At 35.1% G+C, this 14,079-nt stretch overlaps 1 protein-coding gene across 1 annotated transcript in view; it reads right to left on the reverse strand.

Moving 5' to 3' along the window:
- Positions 1-3,278: 3,278 nt before the first annotated feature.
- Cul4 (cullin 4) overlaps positions 3,279-14,079 on the reverse strand; it is a 37,676-nt gene continuing 26,875 nt past the window's right edge. Inside the window, exons 10-14 of the mRNA XM_070102134.1 lie at positions 12,509-12,676; positions 9,361-9,516; positions 7,968-8,138; positions 7,519-7,671; positions 3,279-4,205 (exon numbers count right to left, since the gene is read on the reverse strand). Of these exons, the coding sequence (XP_069958235.1) occupies positions 4,110-4,205; positions 7,519-7,671; positions 7,968-8,138; positions 9,361-9,516; positions 12,509-12,676 (744 nt within the window). The 3' untranslated portion in view covers positions 3,279-4,109. The remainder of the gene's footprint in view (positions 4,206-7,518; positions 7,672-7,967; positions 8,139-9,360; positions 9,517-12,508; positions 12,677-14,079) is intronic.

Below are 14,079 nucleotides of genomic sequence, written 5' to 3' on the forward strand. Positions count from 1 at the left end.
GTTACTATAATAATTTGTAGATGAATGGTTCAGAGAACCGACTATAATAATTACTTTGCATACTGCAAAACTGGGATATTTACTTGCTCCATATGACTGTAGCAGTTTTCATTCAAGGTTAAGTTGCTGGTATGAAAGAAATGCACAGTGTTCTCTTGCAAGGTCAAATAAGCACTAATAAAGTAATGAGTACGTATTTTCCCATTATATACAGTATATTGATTTTAAATTAAGCAAATTATCAATGCAGTATGGAATCTCTAAGTGACAAAATGTTTTTAAGGGGGTCCCTAGTAATTATCTGCTAGTCTTTACTAGAAAATACATATGATCTTGCTCCATTTACTTAGGCACTATCAGGGAAAAATCCTTTACCAAAAATGAGGAATCTTTCTTCCTTAATCCCTTTGTAGCACAACATGGGGGGTGTGCCACATTCTCTCAGCTCAGGAATTTCTTATTTCTCTCATTCTTGAGATTAACTAAACAACTTAGGTAGTGTGTCTTACTTGTGCTTAGTGGACGGAGGATCAAATCCCCATCACCCATTGCACTAAATGACCAACACAGGTTTAACATTTCACATGAAAAACAGGGCCAAGCATTTTCTAAGAAAAAGGCTCACTCTGTTACATGCTTAATGTTCCTTATTTCCTCTTACCCGTGTATTCCAATTGTATTTTTCTACTTTCTTCTATTTACTATATACCTCTCTGTTTTTTCTATCCATTAGTGAAGTGGTAATTAATTCTTCGTACTTTATATGTATATGCAAGCCTAATTTTGAAGTGCAGTCATTCAAATAATGATTTAAATACTATATATATAGCCTAATTTGTATAAGTAGGAAAATGATTAGTATGGTATTTGCAAAAGTGAGAGTATTATAAATTCACTTATTGGCTTTGATAGTGAAAAGGGGTAGGATGCACTCTCAGGATGCAGTATCTGTTTTTCACACTTTTTTTTATAGAGCCTTCATAAAATGATCTGACTTCACCAATAGTGAAATCCCACTAAGCATCATTTCGTAATTGGTTTTATAGCTACAATAATAGGGGTGGAATGCTAATGAAGATATTAACTCATAATTTTAATTCAACTTGCCCAGACGTTATTTTGGCTGTTACTGAAAATCTTTCAATGGTATGACAATTCAGTGCTCTCAATGTTGATAACAGCAATTTACAGTTTGAGAAAGAGAATCAAGCCAACTATAACAATAGGAAGACTTAATTTTAATCCAAAGTGTGAATGCAGCATGCAACCACATTCAACTGCTCCTTTAGTATGTCCAAATTATTATAATTGATCTTATTAGCATCTGAAAATTGCAAAGTTATTAGCAGTTTTTAAATAAAATATAAATATATATTATATGTAAGTATACACACAGCAAATATAATCAAACATGCACACACATACACGATGCAACACATACATACATACACACACACACACAAAAAAAAAAAAAAAAAAAAAAAAAGCCTCTTCTACTCAACCAAAAAAAACAGGTTTCCCCTCGCTTCATGTATTGTAGCTATTAGTGAATTTGTTAATATGCAGCAACCCCATTTCTACCAGTAATTTACTACATGAGGTATAAATTCACTCTTATGCAATCACCAGAGCCCAGCACCACTTGAATTTTTAACAATACTGTATCTCTTCAACTGTCACTCTAATCTGGGTTATACTGAAATTCATGATATAGATTTAATACTAGGATAACAGATTCGAGCATGTGAAATCCAATGAACATATTTTGAACGAAATCCTACAGCTGATATTTAAGTGTTTTGAGGCAAGCACAAGGAAATGGACAGCCAATCAGACAAAGATGTAATAAGCTGACACAAAGTTTGGACTAGGGGTAGAAGGGAGGAAACAATAAGGAGATATGCATTCACAGGCTCATATGTGCACTTCTAGCCAGATAAAAGACAAGCTGGATGGTTGGTAATGAAAGGAAGATGAAAAGAGGAGATTTATGAATGAATTTTAGATAAAAAAATTTCAATTTTTTTTTTTTTTGACCAATTGCATTTTTGTTGTGGCTCATTGGTGCATATCTGGTATGATACTATTTTTTTTTTTTAATCAGTAAAGAAATGTAGGATTTTTTTCCCAATTTTAAATTAATTAATATTTTTTTAATCTTTTTCTTTTTTATTTTTTTTTCCTCAGTCTATCTTTTACTAATTATTTTTTTGGTGTGTATAACCATTTGGTGCATTTGAGGTAAGCTCAATTTTATTGGCAAATGTAAATCATGAAATGTCGAATTTGAAAAGTCTTGGATACTATAATGTGTTTCACATATACATGTGTAGTATTTTCTCTTTATGTGCCATGGGCCAGGAATGCATCCATCACTAACTGAGGAAGACCTGTAATGTAAATTTTTGATACATTTTTTAAAAAAATATGCATTCCATGTTAAATATTGCCCACCATCACAACAGCACTTGGGAAAAAATGCTAAGTGTGTTTAAATACTTAATACTGTACAGAATACTATTTTACTTGAATTTTATTGACTTGCATTTGAAAATATTTATCAAATTCCAATTCATAAATGTGGCCAATTCCATACCATAAGAGACAAAATGAAGAGATACAAGAATATTATTTATGTATACCATATACTAATACAAATGCCCCCTATGTTTATCACCATATTGCAAGAATCTTGTTTAAAGTAAAAAAATAACATGCAGCTTCTTTTGTCTGTTTTTAATGAAAAACTAAATCCAATAAAACTCTTGTTTACTATTTGAAATCCATTTTTACTGTCATTATTTAGCTTGCTGTCACAATTCAAATGTTCAACGGCCTTAACAGGTCCCTCTGTTCAGACATCCAAGGAGGAAATGAAAAGAATCTTGTTATATTATTGACTGGTTAATGATGGCTTAAGCATTGCCAATGACTGTGGATCTGTGCAAGATGAGGATGATGGCTACAACCACTATAAGGCTGCTTCAGTTTAGCAAAGTGGTTGAGCACTATGATTTGCTGCCAGACCACAGAAATTAGAGTCTACAAAAACACAAGAAAGATTATTGCCACTCTTTCTAGCAAAATGCCCCAACATATTACCAAGAATTGTAATTCAGAGTTTAAAAATTACTTTCAGAATCCCCCCCAAAAAAGTGTCTGAGCCCAATCTTAAAAATGGACATGATAGCCTAATAGCAATTTTATGAATATTATATTCCAGAAAAAGTTTGAATAATCTACATTACCATAATGCAGCCATGGTTAAGCACACACAATTAAGGTAAATAGATAATACCTGATTTAATTTCATCTGCATACATGTCATGTACAATACTTTATTAAATTAGATGCTACAAAAAAAAAATCCAGTAATTTAGATACACCACTGGTGCTTTTATAAGATTTATACATAACTGTAAAGCATAATATTTATGTATCCTGTCTCATTAGTTATACCTGAATAATTCGTTCAGCTTCATGATACTATAACCAAAATTCGTATTTTCCAGGATTAAATGATCTAAATGGATATAACCAAAATGAGCAAAGAAATATGAGCAAATTAGAGAATTTTATGCTTAATTATGAAAAACTTGAAATTAAACACAAGATTTACATCTAATTTAGCTCTATCCAACAATCTCAAAGAAAATACGTTAATTTGCATTGCATTTTCTAGTCTTTACAAAAAACAAACTGAGAACTCATAGTGGGCCTATTTCTTCTTGATTTCTTTTCTAACTTTGTTTTTCCTTAGTAAGTCACTTCACACCATCTCTGATATCTTGTACACAGTTGGGCAGTGGGAAGCTTTTAAGACTACACTTCACCAGTGAGTGTATGCCTCCCATTCAGTTATGATAGAATTTGGTAAACACTTTTTTCTATGGCAACGAACTACTGCAATTAATTTAACTGTCTCTTGGCGCTTGGGAACATGTCAGCTAAACAGTCTATAAAGTTTTAGGTTCTGTGATGCACAGTATATATCACAATCCATGGCTCCCATCTCCTATCACCAACAACTAGAATGTCAGAGGCAAAATTAAAGTTATAGTGTAATAGAAATATCACAAGGATACCAGGAGTAAACAATATGATGATAATTATGCCACATAGTTGTAAGTATTAGGGTTGTCCTTATCTCGCTCCATGTAGTCACGATCAATGAGAGATTCTATCCTCTTTTTCAGGTCAGCAGGCTGAAAAAAAAAAATTAAAACATATAGGCTTATTAATTTAAAAACTGAACCACTTTACACACTGCTTCAAATGGATATGTATATGTAGGTAAATTATAACATTCATGGGGGTGGAGGGAAAGGGGGGTTGGGGGGTGCTAAATCCAAAGGTATCATACAGCACTTGGAGAATGAAAGGCAATCAGATTCATTCCAAGGAAGAAGGGGTAAAGAAGTCATAATTTACTGCTAATATTTTACCCCATTTGCAGAAGTATATATAAACTAGCATTTAAATTATTCCCATGCAGGTGTACCTGCAATATGTACATTCCAATCATAAATCAACTAAATTTTTTCATTCTTAAAAACCTTGATTTTGTATGACACTTTCAATTTTTTTTTTTTAACACAACGGGCATCTCCCACCGAGGCAGGGTGACCCAAAAAAGAAACACTTTCACCGTCATTCACACAATATCACTGTCTTTGCAGAGGGACCCAGATATAACAGTTTAGATGTCACTACAACAATGAATATATGGTGAAAGAAAAAATGTGAAAAACTTCTGTAACTTCTGTTCCTATATATCAAATTTAGCGAAAATACATATCAATTTTCCTCTGACTTTTTATAAACTGAATACAGAAGAAGGGGTTACAAGTACTTTGCTTGGGGCATTTTAGCCACCTTTTACAACATGCACGGTTTATGGGGGTACAGAATTCTAGTCCATTATCTTAATGGGAAGGGCAGTGCCTGCACTGTGAAGGAGGGGCAGGGATGTTACAATAGGAGGGTAACCTGATTAAGATGTCAGCAGACTTCTGATAAGATTAGAGGAAGTGTAAATGTCATACAAGAGAGCAAATTGAATATCATGCAGAGAAGTCAAAGCATAGAAATTAAAAGGCAACATGGGGTGACCAAGAGTATGATCCAGAGCTGAAGAGTGGTTGCTGAGGTAGTCTGGGCATGCAGAAAGGATGAACAGGAATAGGTTGACAAAGAGGGTGTATAAACCTGGGGTGGAAGGTAAAAGGAAAGAGGGCCATCCTAGGAATGGCTGGAGGAAGGAGGTACAAGAGGCTTTGAGTTTTAAGGGCTTGAGTATCCAGCAGCCATTTGACAGGAGTGAATGGAAACAAGTTTTTAAGGAATCTGCTGTTGGAGTGTGAGCATGTAACTTTCATGAAGTTAACATATCACTTAGGATACTGGTACCATTAACATATATAAATTATCAGTTGTCCAAGGTTAAAACAAGTAAGTAATGAGTCTTGGGTACAAATATCGGTAGAATGCATTGACAATGTCTATTTTTAAAGACAATGTAAATTATGTGGATGGAATGAATTCCACAAACTACCACATTATAAATTAAAATGACAATTCTACCTACAGATTTTCATTTATAAACGAACTCTTCTTTTCACCTCTCCATGTATTCAACTTCACTTTAAATACAGTAGTTAAACTCATGAAATATAACCAATAATGAGATGCCACAATCAGCCAAATGCCCTCCCAGAGGAATTAGGGCCTCTGGTATCTCAACCCTTTCAGGGGTCCAGAGGCCAAATTTCAAAATGCGCACTAGGGTCCAAGAATTAAAAAAAAAAAAATTTTGTTATTTTTTTCTTATGAAATGGTAGAGAATCTTTTTCTGAAGGTAATAAAACAAAAAGTACGAAATTCGATAGAAAATCGACGAAATTATGCTCTCACGAATTTTGATGTCTCAGTGACATTTACAAATCGGCAATTTTGCCGACTTTGACTCCCATTTTAGGCCAATTACATTATTCCAGTCGACCAAATTCTTAGCTATTTCACTAGTATCACTTCTATTCTATCAATTGGGCACAAGAAAACGCCAAGTCAACTGTTTCAACTACAAAATAAAGTGACCGGAAATTGGTAATTTGGCCAATTTAACAGCTCAAAATATTCCAATTTCAAAATAGGGTCCAGAATAAACAATGTAGGTATTCCAGGCACTAAACTAACATTTTCTCTGTTCATTACTTATGTTTTGAGGCTTTACAAATGAATTCCATTTTGATTTTTTATTCACATAATGAATTTTTATTCAAACCAAAAAATTGAAGATTTACTGTTATGCAGTATTGTTATAATTGTATAAATATCATCACCACATTTGTGAATGTATATTAGACCCACCAGCTGGCGTGTATTAGACGTGTGAGGTCGTTTGTTTACTCTTGAACATCGGCAAAAATTTAACATTTCTGCTACTTTGAGCTCAGTTTTAAGCCATTTCCAGTGCTAAAACCAATCAAAATCATCTCTATTTCTATAATATGTCTTCCATTCTATCAAATGAGACCAAGGAATCACAAATACAACTATAAAAAACATACGAAAAACACTGCAAAGTCGGTTTTAATCGAAAATCACGGTCTCAGTTTTTTTTCTCATTATACACTGTGTGCTGCAGGATTTGTTTTATGTGGTGCACACATACCACATAGATGTATTCTCTCATATCTAGGCCCAAATTTAACACTCACAGTTTATCAGAGTGAGCTGAGCTCATGGTGTAGATCTACAGTTTGGACCCTGAACGTAAAGCCGTAGATCTACGGCACGGACCCTAAAAGGGTTAAATGAATTAAAAGGGTTCTTTGACACTGGTAAAATTCTTTGAACCAAGGAATTGAGGCTAGCCTCTGTTTCTTTGGATTGAATCTGATTGTTGCCTATTCCCCAAGCACTATCACCCCTAAACATTTAGCACTTTCCATGAAAATAGTACTAATGAATATAAACCCTTACACTATGCACTGAAAGTCTGTGTTAGTGGTATTTCAAATCTCTCTATAATTGCAGAATTCCTTGAATCAGGCCCAGGACCGGCACTGGATGCTTGTCAATTTATTTTGAAGTCTGATATCAAATAATGTACCATATGCAATTAAAAGGATGGGATGAGTTTAGGAAAAAAAAACTATCTGCATCTTTTACTCTAAAAGCATTGAGCTGTTTAACATGAATTTATATTTTTTTCATTATCTCACTTAATTATACACAAATAACCCACACATAAAAAATACTCACTTAATTCCTTGTCATTTCAAAAATCATAAGTTTAAGCTCACATCCACAACTTCTAAAAGGCAATTAATGAATTATTTTCTTGTACAACATTCCCCTCTCAAAGAACTTCACTCTGTCACTTTCATCCAAAAGACTGATTTGTAGAAATATTTTATACATGAAGGAAATGAAGCCTAAAGTAAACTGAATAAACTACTTTGCTGTAATACCTAATAGTGTATAGACAAAAATACAAATCAAAATGGCAAATACCTTGACAGGAAACTTCAGTTGGTTGTAAAGTTCAGTAATAAGGAGATTATGAGGCAAAACTTTCCTCATTTTCATGATTCGGACAATGGCTGCATCAATCTGGTACTGACGATCCTGAAAAACCCTCTCCTCTGTCTGCTGCTGCTCTTCACTCTGATTAAATATACATAAAATTATACTTACATGCAATCGAACTTAAAAGCTTCTACATATTTTCTAAATGCTCAAGTCTGTCACTCAAAACCTCCTTCACTATTTTCTTCCAACCCTTTTTGGGACAACCAATACCTCTCCTTTTGTCTCCTACAGATTTGTGTATGATCAGCCATTATTATTTTCTACCTCAAATTGCTTAATGATCTCTCATCTGTTCTGGTTTTTACTACACAATTTATTTCAGTCTATAATTTTTAACAAAATGCTTCGAGCTCCAAATTATAGTTTCTTACCGTTTCCTTCATTTGAATTTGATTAATTCTGATACGGAAAAGTTGGTTAGTGAAGTCTTTGTTATAGATAAATTTATCCTCATCATTGACTTCTTTACTGCGCGGAGTTTTATGGAGAACTCTTGCTTTGCCACATGCTAAAGACTGCAAAGTCCGACGAAGTTCTCCATCCTGAAGTTAAAAAAAGAAACATGGAACACTTTTTGGGGGATCCAGCATAAATTTAGTATGATGTTCTGTAAAAAAACCATATCACGGGCGGGTTTGAACCCGCGGTCAGAGAGTCTCAAAACTCCAGATCGTCGCATTAGCCACTGCTCCAGTGGCTAACACGACGGTCTGGAGTTTTGAGACTGACCGCGGGTTCAAACCCGCCCGTGGTATGGTTTGTTTGCAATCGTGTCATTACGATTTCATGAGTCATGATGTTCTGTATTTTTTACTCGTGTGTTTAAGTTAAAGATATATTCCACATGCAACCTTTAAATAAATTAATGCATCACTTAGTGAAAATGAAAAGTATGTGCTGGAAATAAACAAATGGAAAGAGCATAAAATAAGAATACTGTGAAGACCTAAAGATGATTTAAGCCCTGACCATTAGAAAGGTAAAGATGGGGTGCCAGCTAGCACGGCTTGTTAAGTTCAGTAGAAATTCTGAATATAGTAAAGAATAGTATAGTGAGGGCTGAAATCAATATATTAAATTTAAGATACATCAAAGGAATTTGTGACTAACGAAAAATATTTGACAAAGTATAATATTGTAGTACGGTAAGGTGAGTCGAACGGGAAGAGGTAAACTATGCAAGAGTATGGAACCAATAATTGCAGTTAAATGTCTTATAACATTTCAATGGCTTACACCAAAGAAATGGAACATCATGAAGACATGCTGTGAATTAAAGTGGTTAGCAAATACAAGCACAACCTTCACTTAATATGTAGTCTTATTTATAAAACTATATTATTGAAAGGAATAATAAAATTTGATGTATAAAATGTTAGTCTAAAACCTCATTCCAAGAAAGGAAGAACTGTGCAGATTACAAACTGCCAATCTTGCAGCCTTGAGGCAAGCATGTAGTCTTTGCAAGATTAATAAAAATATAATTCTAACGAGCTCTCGCTGAATCCAAGGAATGTGACAGACATAACTGTTGACTTCAGAGCACCCTTGACAGAATTTCTAGTACCAATTTTAGTGATAGGCAGCATTTTTTCACATGACATTATATTCCAGTCAATTTAAAGTAAAATTACATTGTGAATGTAAGAATAAGTGGGAGAAATTGTACAGCAATTGTTACATTCACAATACAGTATGTAATTTCCATTTGCATTTTTTTATTAGACAGCAAATTAAAAGACTTCCAATCTCCAGTAAACTTACCTCAATATTTGTTCCTGTTGCAATATCTGCTAATGAGATTGTGTCTGCTTTATTAAACAGTAGTAGCACAAGAGCTTGAAACAATGATACCTGGAGTTCCTTAGCACCCTGAGTAAATGCTGCTTTCAAAACACAGTGGCCTAGTGTTGGTTGCCACTGAAAAGGATTAAGAAAATATTTCCAATGAACTTTTGGTATAAACAATCAAAATATAAAGAAAATACTTACAATTTCTTTCTTTTTCTTTTTAGTAGGCTATACGGGAAAAGGGGATAGGTTTATGAAGGATGAAGTAAATCGTAGAATTGACAAAAGAAAAAAAGAAGAGTGGTGCATTGAGGTATCTGCGGAGACAAAGAACATTATCCATGGAGGCAAAGAAGGGAATGTACAAGAGTATAGTGGTACCAACACTCATATGGGTGTGAAGCAAGGGTTGTAAATGCTGCAGCAAGGAGGTGGCTAGAGGCAGCGGAGATGTCGTGTTTAACCCTTTCAGGGTTTCGGACGCACTAGTACGGCTTACGCACCAGGGTTTTTGACGTACTAGTATGCTTAAATTCTAGCGCCCTCAAATCTAGTGAGAGAAAGCTGGTAGGCCTACATATGAAAGAATGGGTCTATTACCTGGAGTTTACCTGAAGAGTTTCGGGGGTCAACGCCCCCGCGGCCCGGTCTGTGACCAGGCCTCCTGGTGGATCAGAGCCTGATTAACCAGGCTGTTACTGCTGGCTGCACGCAAACCAACATACGAGGCTGGTCAGGTACCGACTTTAGGTGCTATTGGGGTCTATTGGTAATCCCCCTTATGTATGCTGGGAGGCAGTTGAACAGTCTCGGGCCCCTGACACTTATTGTATGGTCTCTTAACGTGCTAGTGACACCCCTGCTTTTCATTGGGGGGATGTTGCATCGTTTGCCAAGTCTTTTGCTTTTGTAGTGAGTGATTTTCGTGTGCAAGTTCGGTACTAGTCCCTCTAGGATTTTCCAGGTGTATATAATCATGTATCTCTCCCGCCTGCATTCCAGGGAATACAGGTTCAGGAACCTCAAGCACTCCCAGTAATTGAGGTGTTTTTTCTCCGTTATGCGTGCCGTGAAGGTTCTCTGTACATTTTCTAGGTCAGCAATTTCACCTGCCTTGAAAGGTGATGTTAGTGTGCAGCAATATTCCAGCCTAGATAGAACAAGTGACCTGAAGAGTGTCATCATGGGCTTGGCCTCCCTAGTTTTGAAGGTTCTCATTATCCATCCTGTCATTTTTCTAGCAGCTGCGATTGATACAATGTTATGGTCTTTGAAGGTGAGATCCTCCGACATGATCACTCCCAGGTCTTTGACGTTGGTGTTTCGCTCTATTTTGTGGCCAGAATTTGTTTTGTACTCTGATAAAGATTTAATTTCCTCGTGTTTACCATATCTGAGTAATTGAAATTTCCCATCGTTGAACTTCATATTGTTTTCTGCAGCCCACTGAAAGATTTGGTTGATGTCCGCCTGGAGCCTTGCAGTGTCTGCGATGGTCAGTGTGTGCAGTATAAAAAAAATCCTGCAGCACACAGTGCATAATGAGAAAAAAAAAACTTTGACCGTGTTTTTGAATTAAAACAGCAACTTTGCACTGTATTTTCATATGGTATTTATTGTTGTATTCTAGTTTTCCTGGTCTCATTTTATAGAATGGAAGACATATTACAGAAATTGAGATGATTTTGACTGGTTTTACAATGAAAAGTACCTTGAAATTGAGCTCAAAGTAGCAGAAATGTTTGATTTTTACCAAAGTTCAAAAGTAAACAAATCATGCTACACGTCCAATACATGTCAACTGGTGAGTCTAATATTCTTTCACAAGTGCACTGATATTATTTATACCATTTCTACACTAATGCAGTAGTCTCCATAACAGTAAATCTTCTATTTTTTGTGAGAATAAAAATTCAAAGTGGAAACCTTTTCGAGGACAACCCCTACCCCGCCTTCCTTCCCCTACAGATTTATATGCTCTCCATGTCATTCTACTTTGATCCATTCTCTCTAAATGACCAAACCACCTCAACAAACCCTCTTCATCCCTCTGACTAATACTTTTATTAACTCCACACCTTTTCCTAATTTCCACACTCCGAATTTTCTACATAATATTTACACCACACATTGCCCTTAGACAGGACATCTCCACTGCCTCCAACCGTCTCCTCACTGCTGCATTTACCACCCAAGCTTCACACCCATAGAAGAGTGTTGGTACTACAGTGGACCCCCGGTTAACGATATTTTTTCACTCCAGAAGTATGATCAGGTGCCAGTACTGACCGAATTTGTTCCCATAAGAAATATTGTGAAGTAGATTAGTCCATTTCAGACCCCCAAACATACACGTACAAACGCACTTACATAAATACACTTACATAATTGGTCACATTCGGAGGTAATCGTTATGCGGGGGTCCACTGTACTATACTTTCATACATTTCCTTCTTTGCTTCCATAGATAACATTTTTTGCCTCCACATATACCTCAATGCAACACTCACCTTTTTTCCTTCATCAATTCTATGATTAACCTCATCCTTCATAAATCCATCCGCTGACACGTCAACTCCCAAATATCATAAAACATTCACTTCTTCCTTACTCCTCCTCCCCAATTTGATATCCAATTTTTCTTTATCTAAATTATTTGATACTCTCATCATCTTACTCTTTTCTATGTTCACTTTCAACTTTCTACCTTTACACACACTGTATATATATTACTAAATTTAAAAGGAGAAACTTTCGGTGTCCCTTCTGGGCCACTTGCCTCTGTGGAATACAGCCAGTTTGTTGAAAGTAGAATAGGAGTTTTATCAGTTAAAAGCTGTATTATGTATAAGTGGCAAGGTAAGCATATTTTCAGGGTCATCAAATCTGATAACACATAGAAAACCTGGTTTAAAAAGTAATTAACCTTTTTTATAGATTTACCACTCTACAGTTGCTTTAGTGTACTTTTGCTTGAATTTTCTTTCAGATTATATCTGTAGTTTTATACTGACACACAAAGCCAAAACCCTAAACTTGCTCATAGTCAAGCAACTGGATACTGATTACAAAGAAATGGCCCCAAGGAGAGAGAAAAAAAAAAAAAATATTTTACACAAACCTGCAATTTTCTGTTACTATGTTTAGCTAGGTAGAATTTTGTGAAGATCTGTTGATAATTAACCATCTCTGGTGGCATGCTCACTTCCATTACTGGGTAATTTGGCCAATAACCCATTGTTAAAATGTTCACATTAAGCTCCATGGCCGTGCTGCCCAGCTGAGAATTCTGATGACAGAAAAACATTAATTACTATGATGGGGTAGCAAAACATTCATAAAATTTAATTAAAACACAATAAGTTAAAAAAAGAAATTATATTACACGAGTGTACAACTGAGTAAAATTCTCCACATTCTAGGGAAAGACAAAAAAATGTGAAACTAATCTTTGCATATTGCCAACAAATCATTACTAATAGTATAATGTATTCATGTGGACCCAAAGTTATAACAAGATATAAAAGAATAAAGAAGTGCTTTTAGTACCTCCAACACAGATAACAAGGGGCCACATATATAAATTAAGAAAAATAGAGCTAGAGGGATACTGGGAAATATTCTTCACAAATAATAAGGTAGAATATGGAATTAATTTAAAACAGGAGGTAATACTTGCTAATTGCATCCATTGGAAATTTTAAATACAGTGGAACCTCTACTTGCGAGTTTAATCCGTTCCATGACCTTGCTCGCAACTGGATTTGCTCGTTTGCAGAGTCAATTTTCCTCATTTAAATTAATTGAAATGCAATTAATCCGTTCCAGTGGAATTCTGTACTTCCATAATTTTGCTAATATCAACTCTTTGGTTTATTTATCTCACTTCATCTAACATGACATAATAAACAATATAAATAACACAGAAACCTGATATATACACTATAATGAATAAAATATGTCATTCATGTGGTGGTATGGGCGGTGTCGGAGGTGGACGAGAGTTTGTCTGGAGACCGAGCAAAATACTTCATGAATAATTTCGCTAATATCATCTATACGGATTATTTATATATCACAGTTCATCTAATATGACATAACAAACAATATGAATAACATAGAAACATGATAAATACTCTAGAATGAATAAAATACAGTATGTCATGTAACAGGTGGAGGCGGCCACAACCGCTCCCTCTTTGTTGTGGTAAACATTGCCATCTAGTGATGGCAATGTTTACCACATTGAAGCTGTCTATTATTATAATTTTGAAGCTGTCTATTATTATAATTATTATATGTAGTACATTATTATTATATATGTATTAATATTATACATATTATATTATTATTATTATTATAAACTAAAAGAGGAGGCAGTTAGGGAAAGATATAAACAGCTATTGGAGGATAGATGGGCTAATGAGAGCATAGGCAATGGGGTCGAAGAGGTATGGGGTAGGTTTAAAAATGTAGTGTTAGAGTGTTCAGCAGAAGTTTGTGGTTACAGGAAAGTGGGTGCGGGAGGGAAGAGGAGCGATTGGTGGAATGATGATGTAAAGAGAGTAGCAAGGGAGAAAAAGTTAGCATATGAGAAGTTTTTACAAAGTAGAAGTGATGCAAGGAGGGAAGAGTATATGGAGAAAAAGAGAGAGGTTAAGAGAGTGGTGAAGCAATGTAAAAAGAGAGCAA

This window comes from Cherax quadricarinatus, chromosome 80 (genome assembly GCF_038502225.1).
Source record: "Cherax quadricarinatus isolate ZL_2023a chromosome 80, ASM3850222v1, whole genome shotgun sequence".
Lineage (NCBI taxonomy): Eukaryota > Metazoa > Arthropoda > Malacostraca > Decapoda > Parastacidae > Cherax > Cherax quadricarinatus.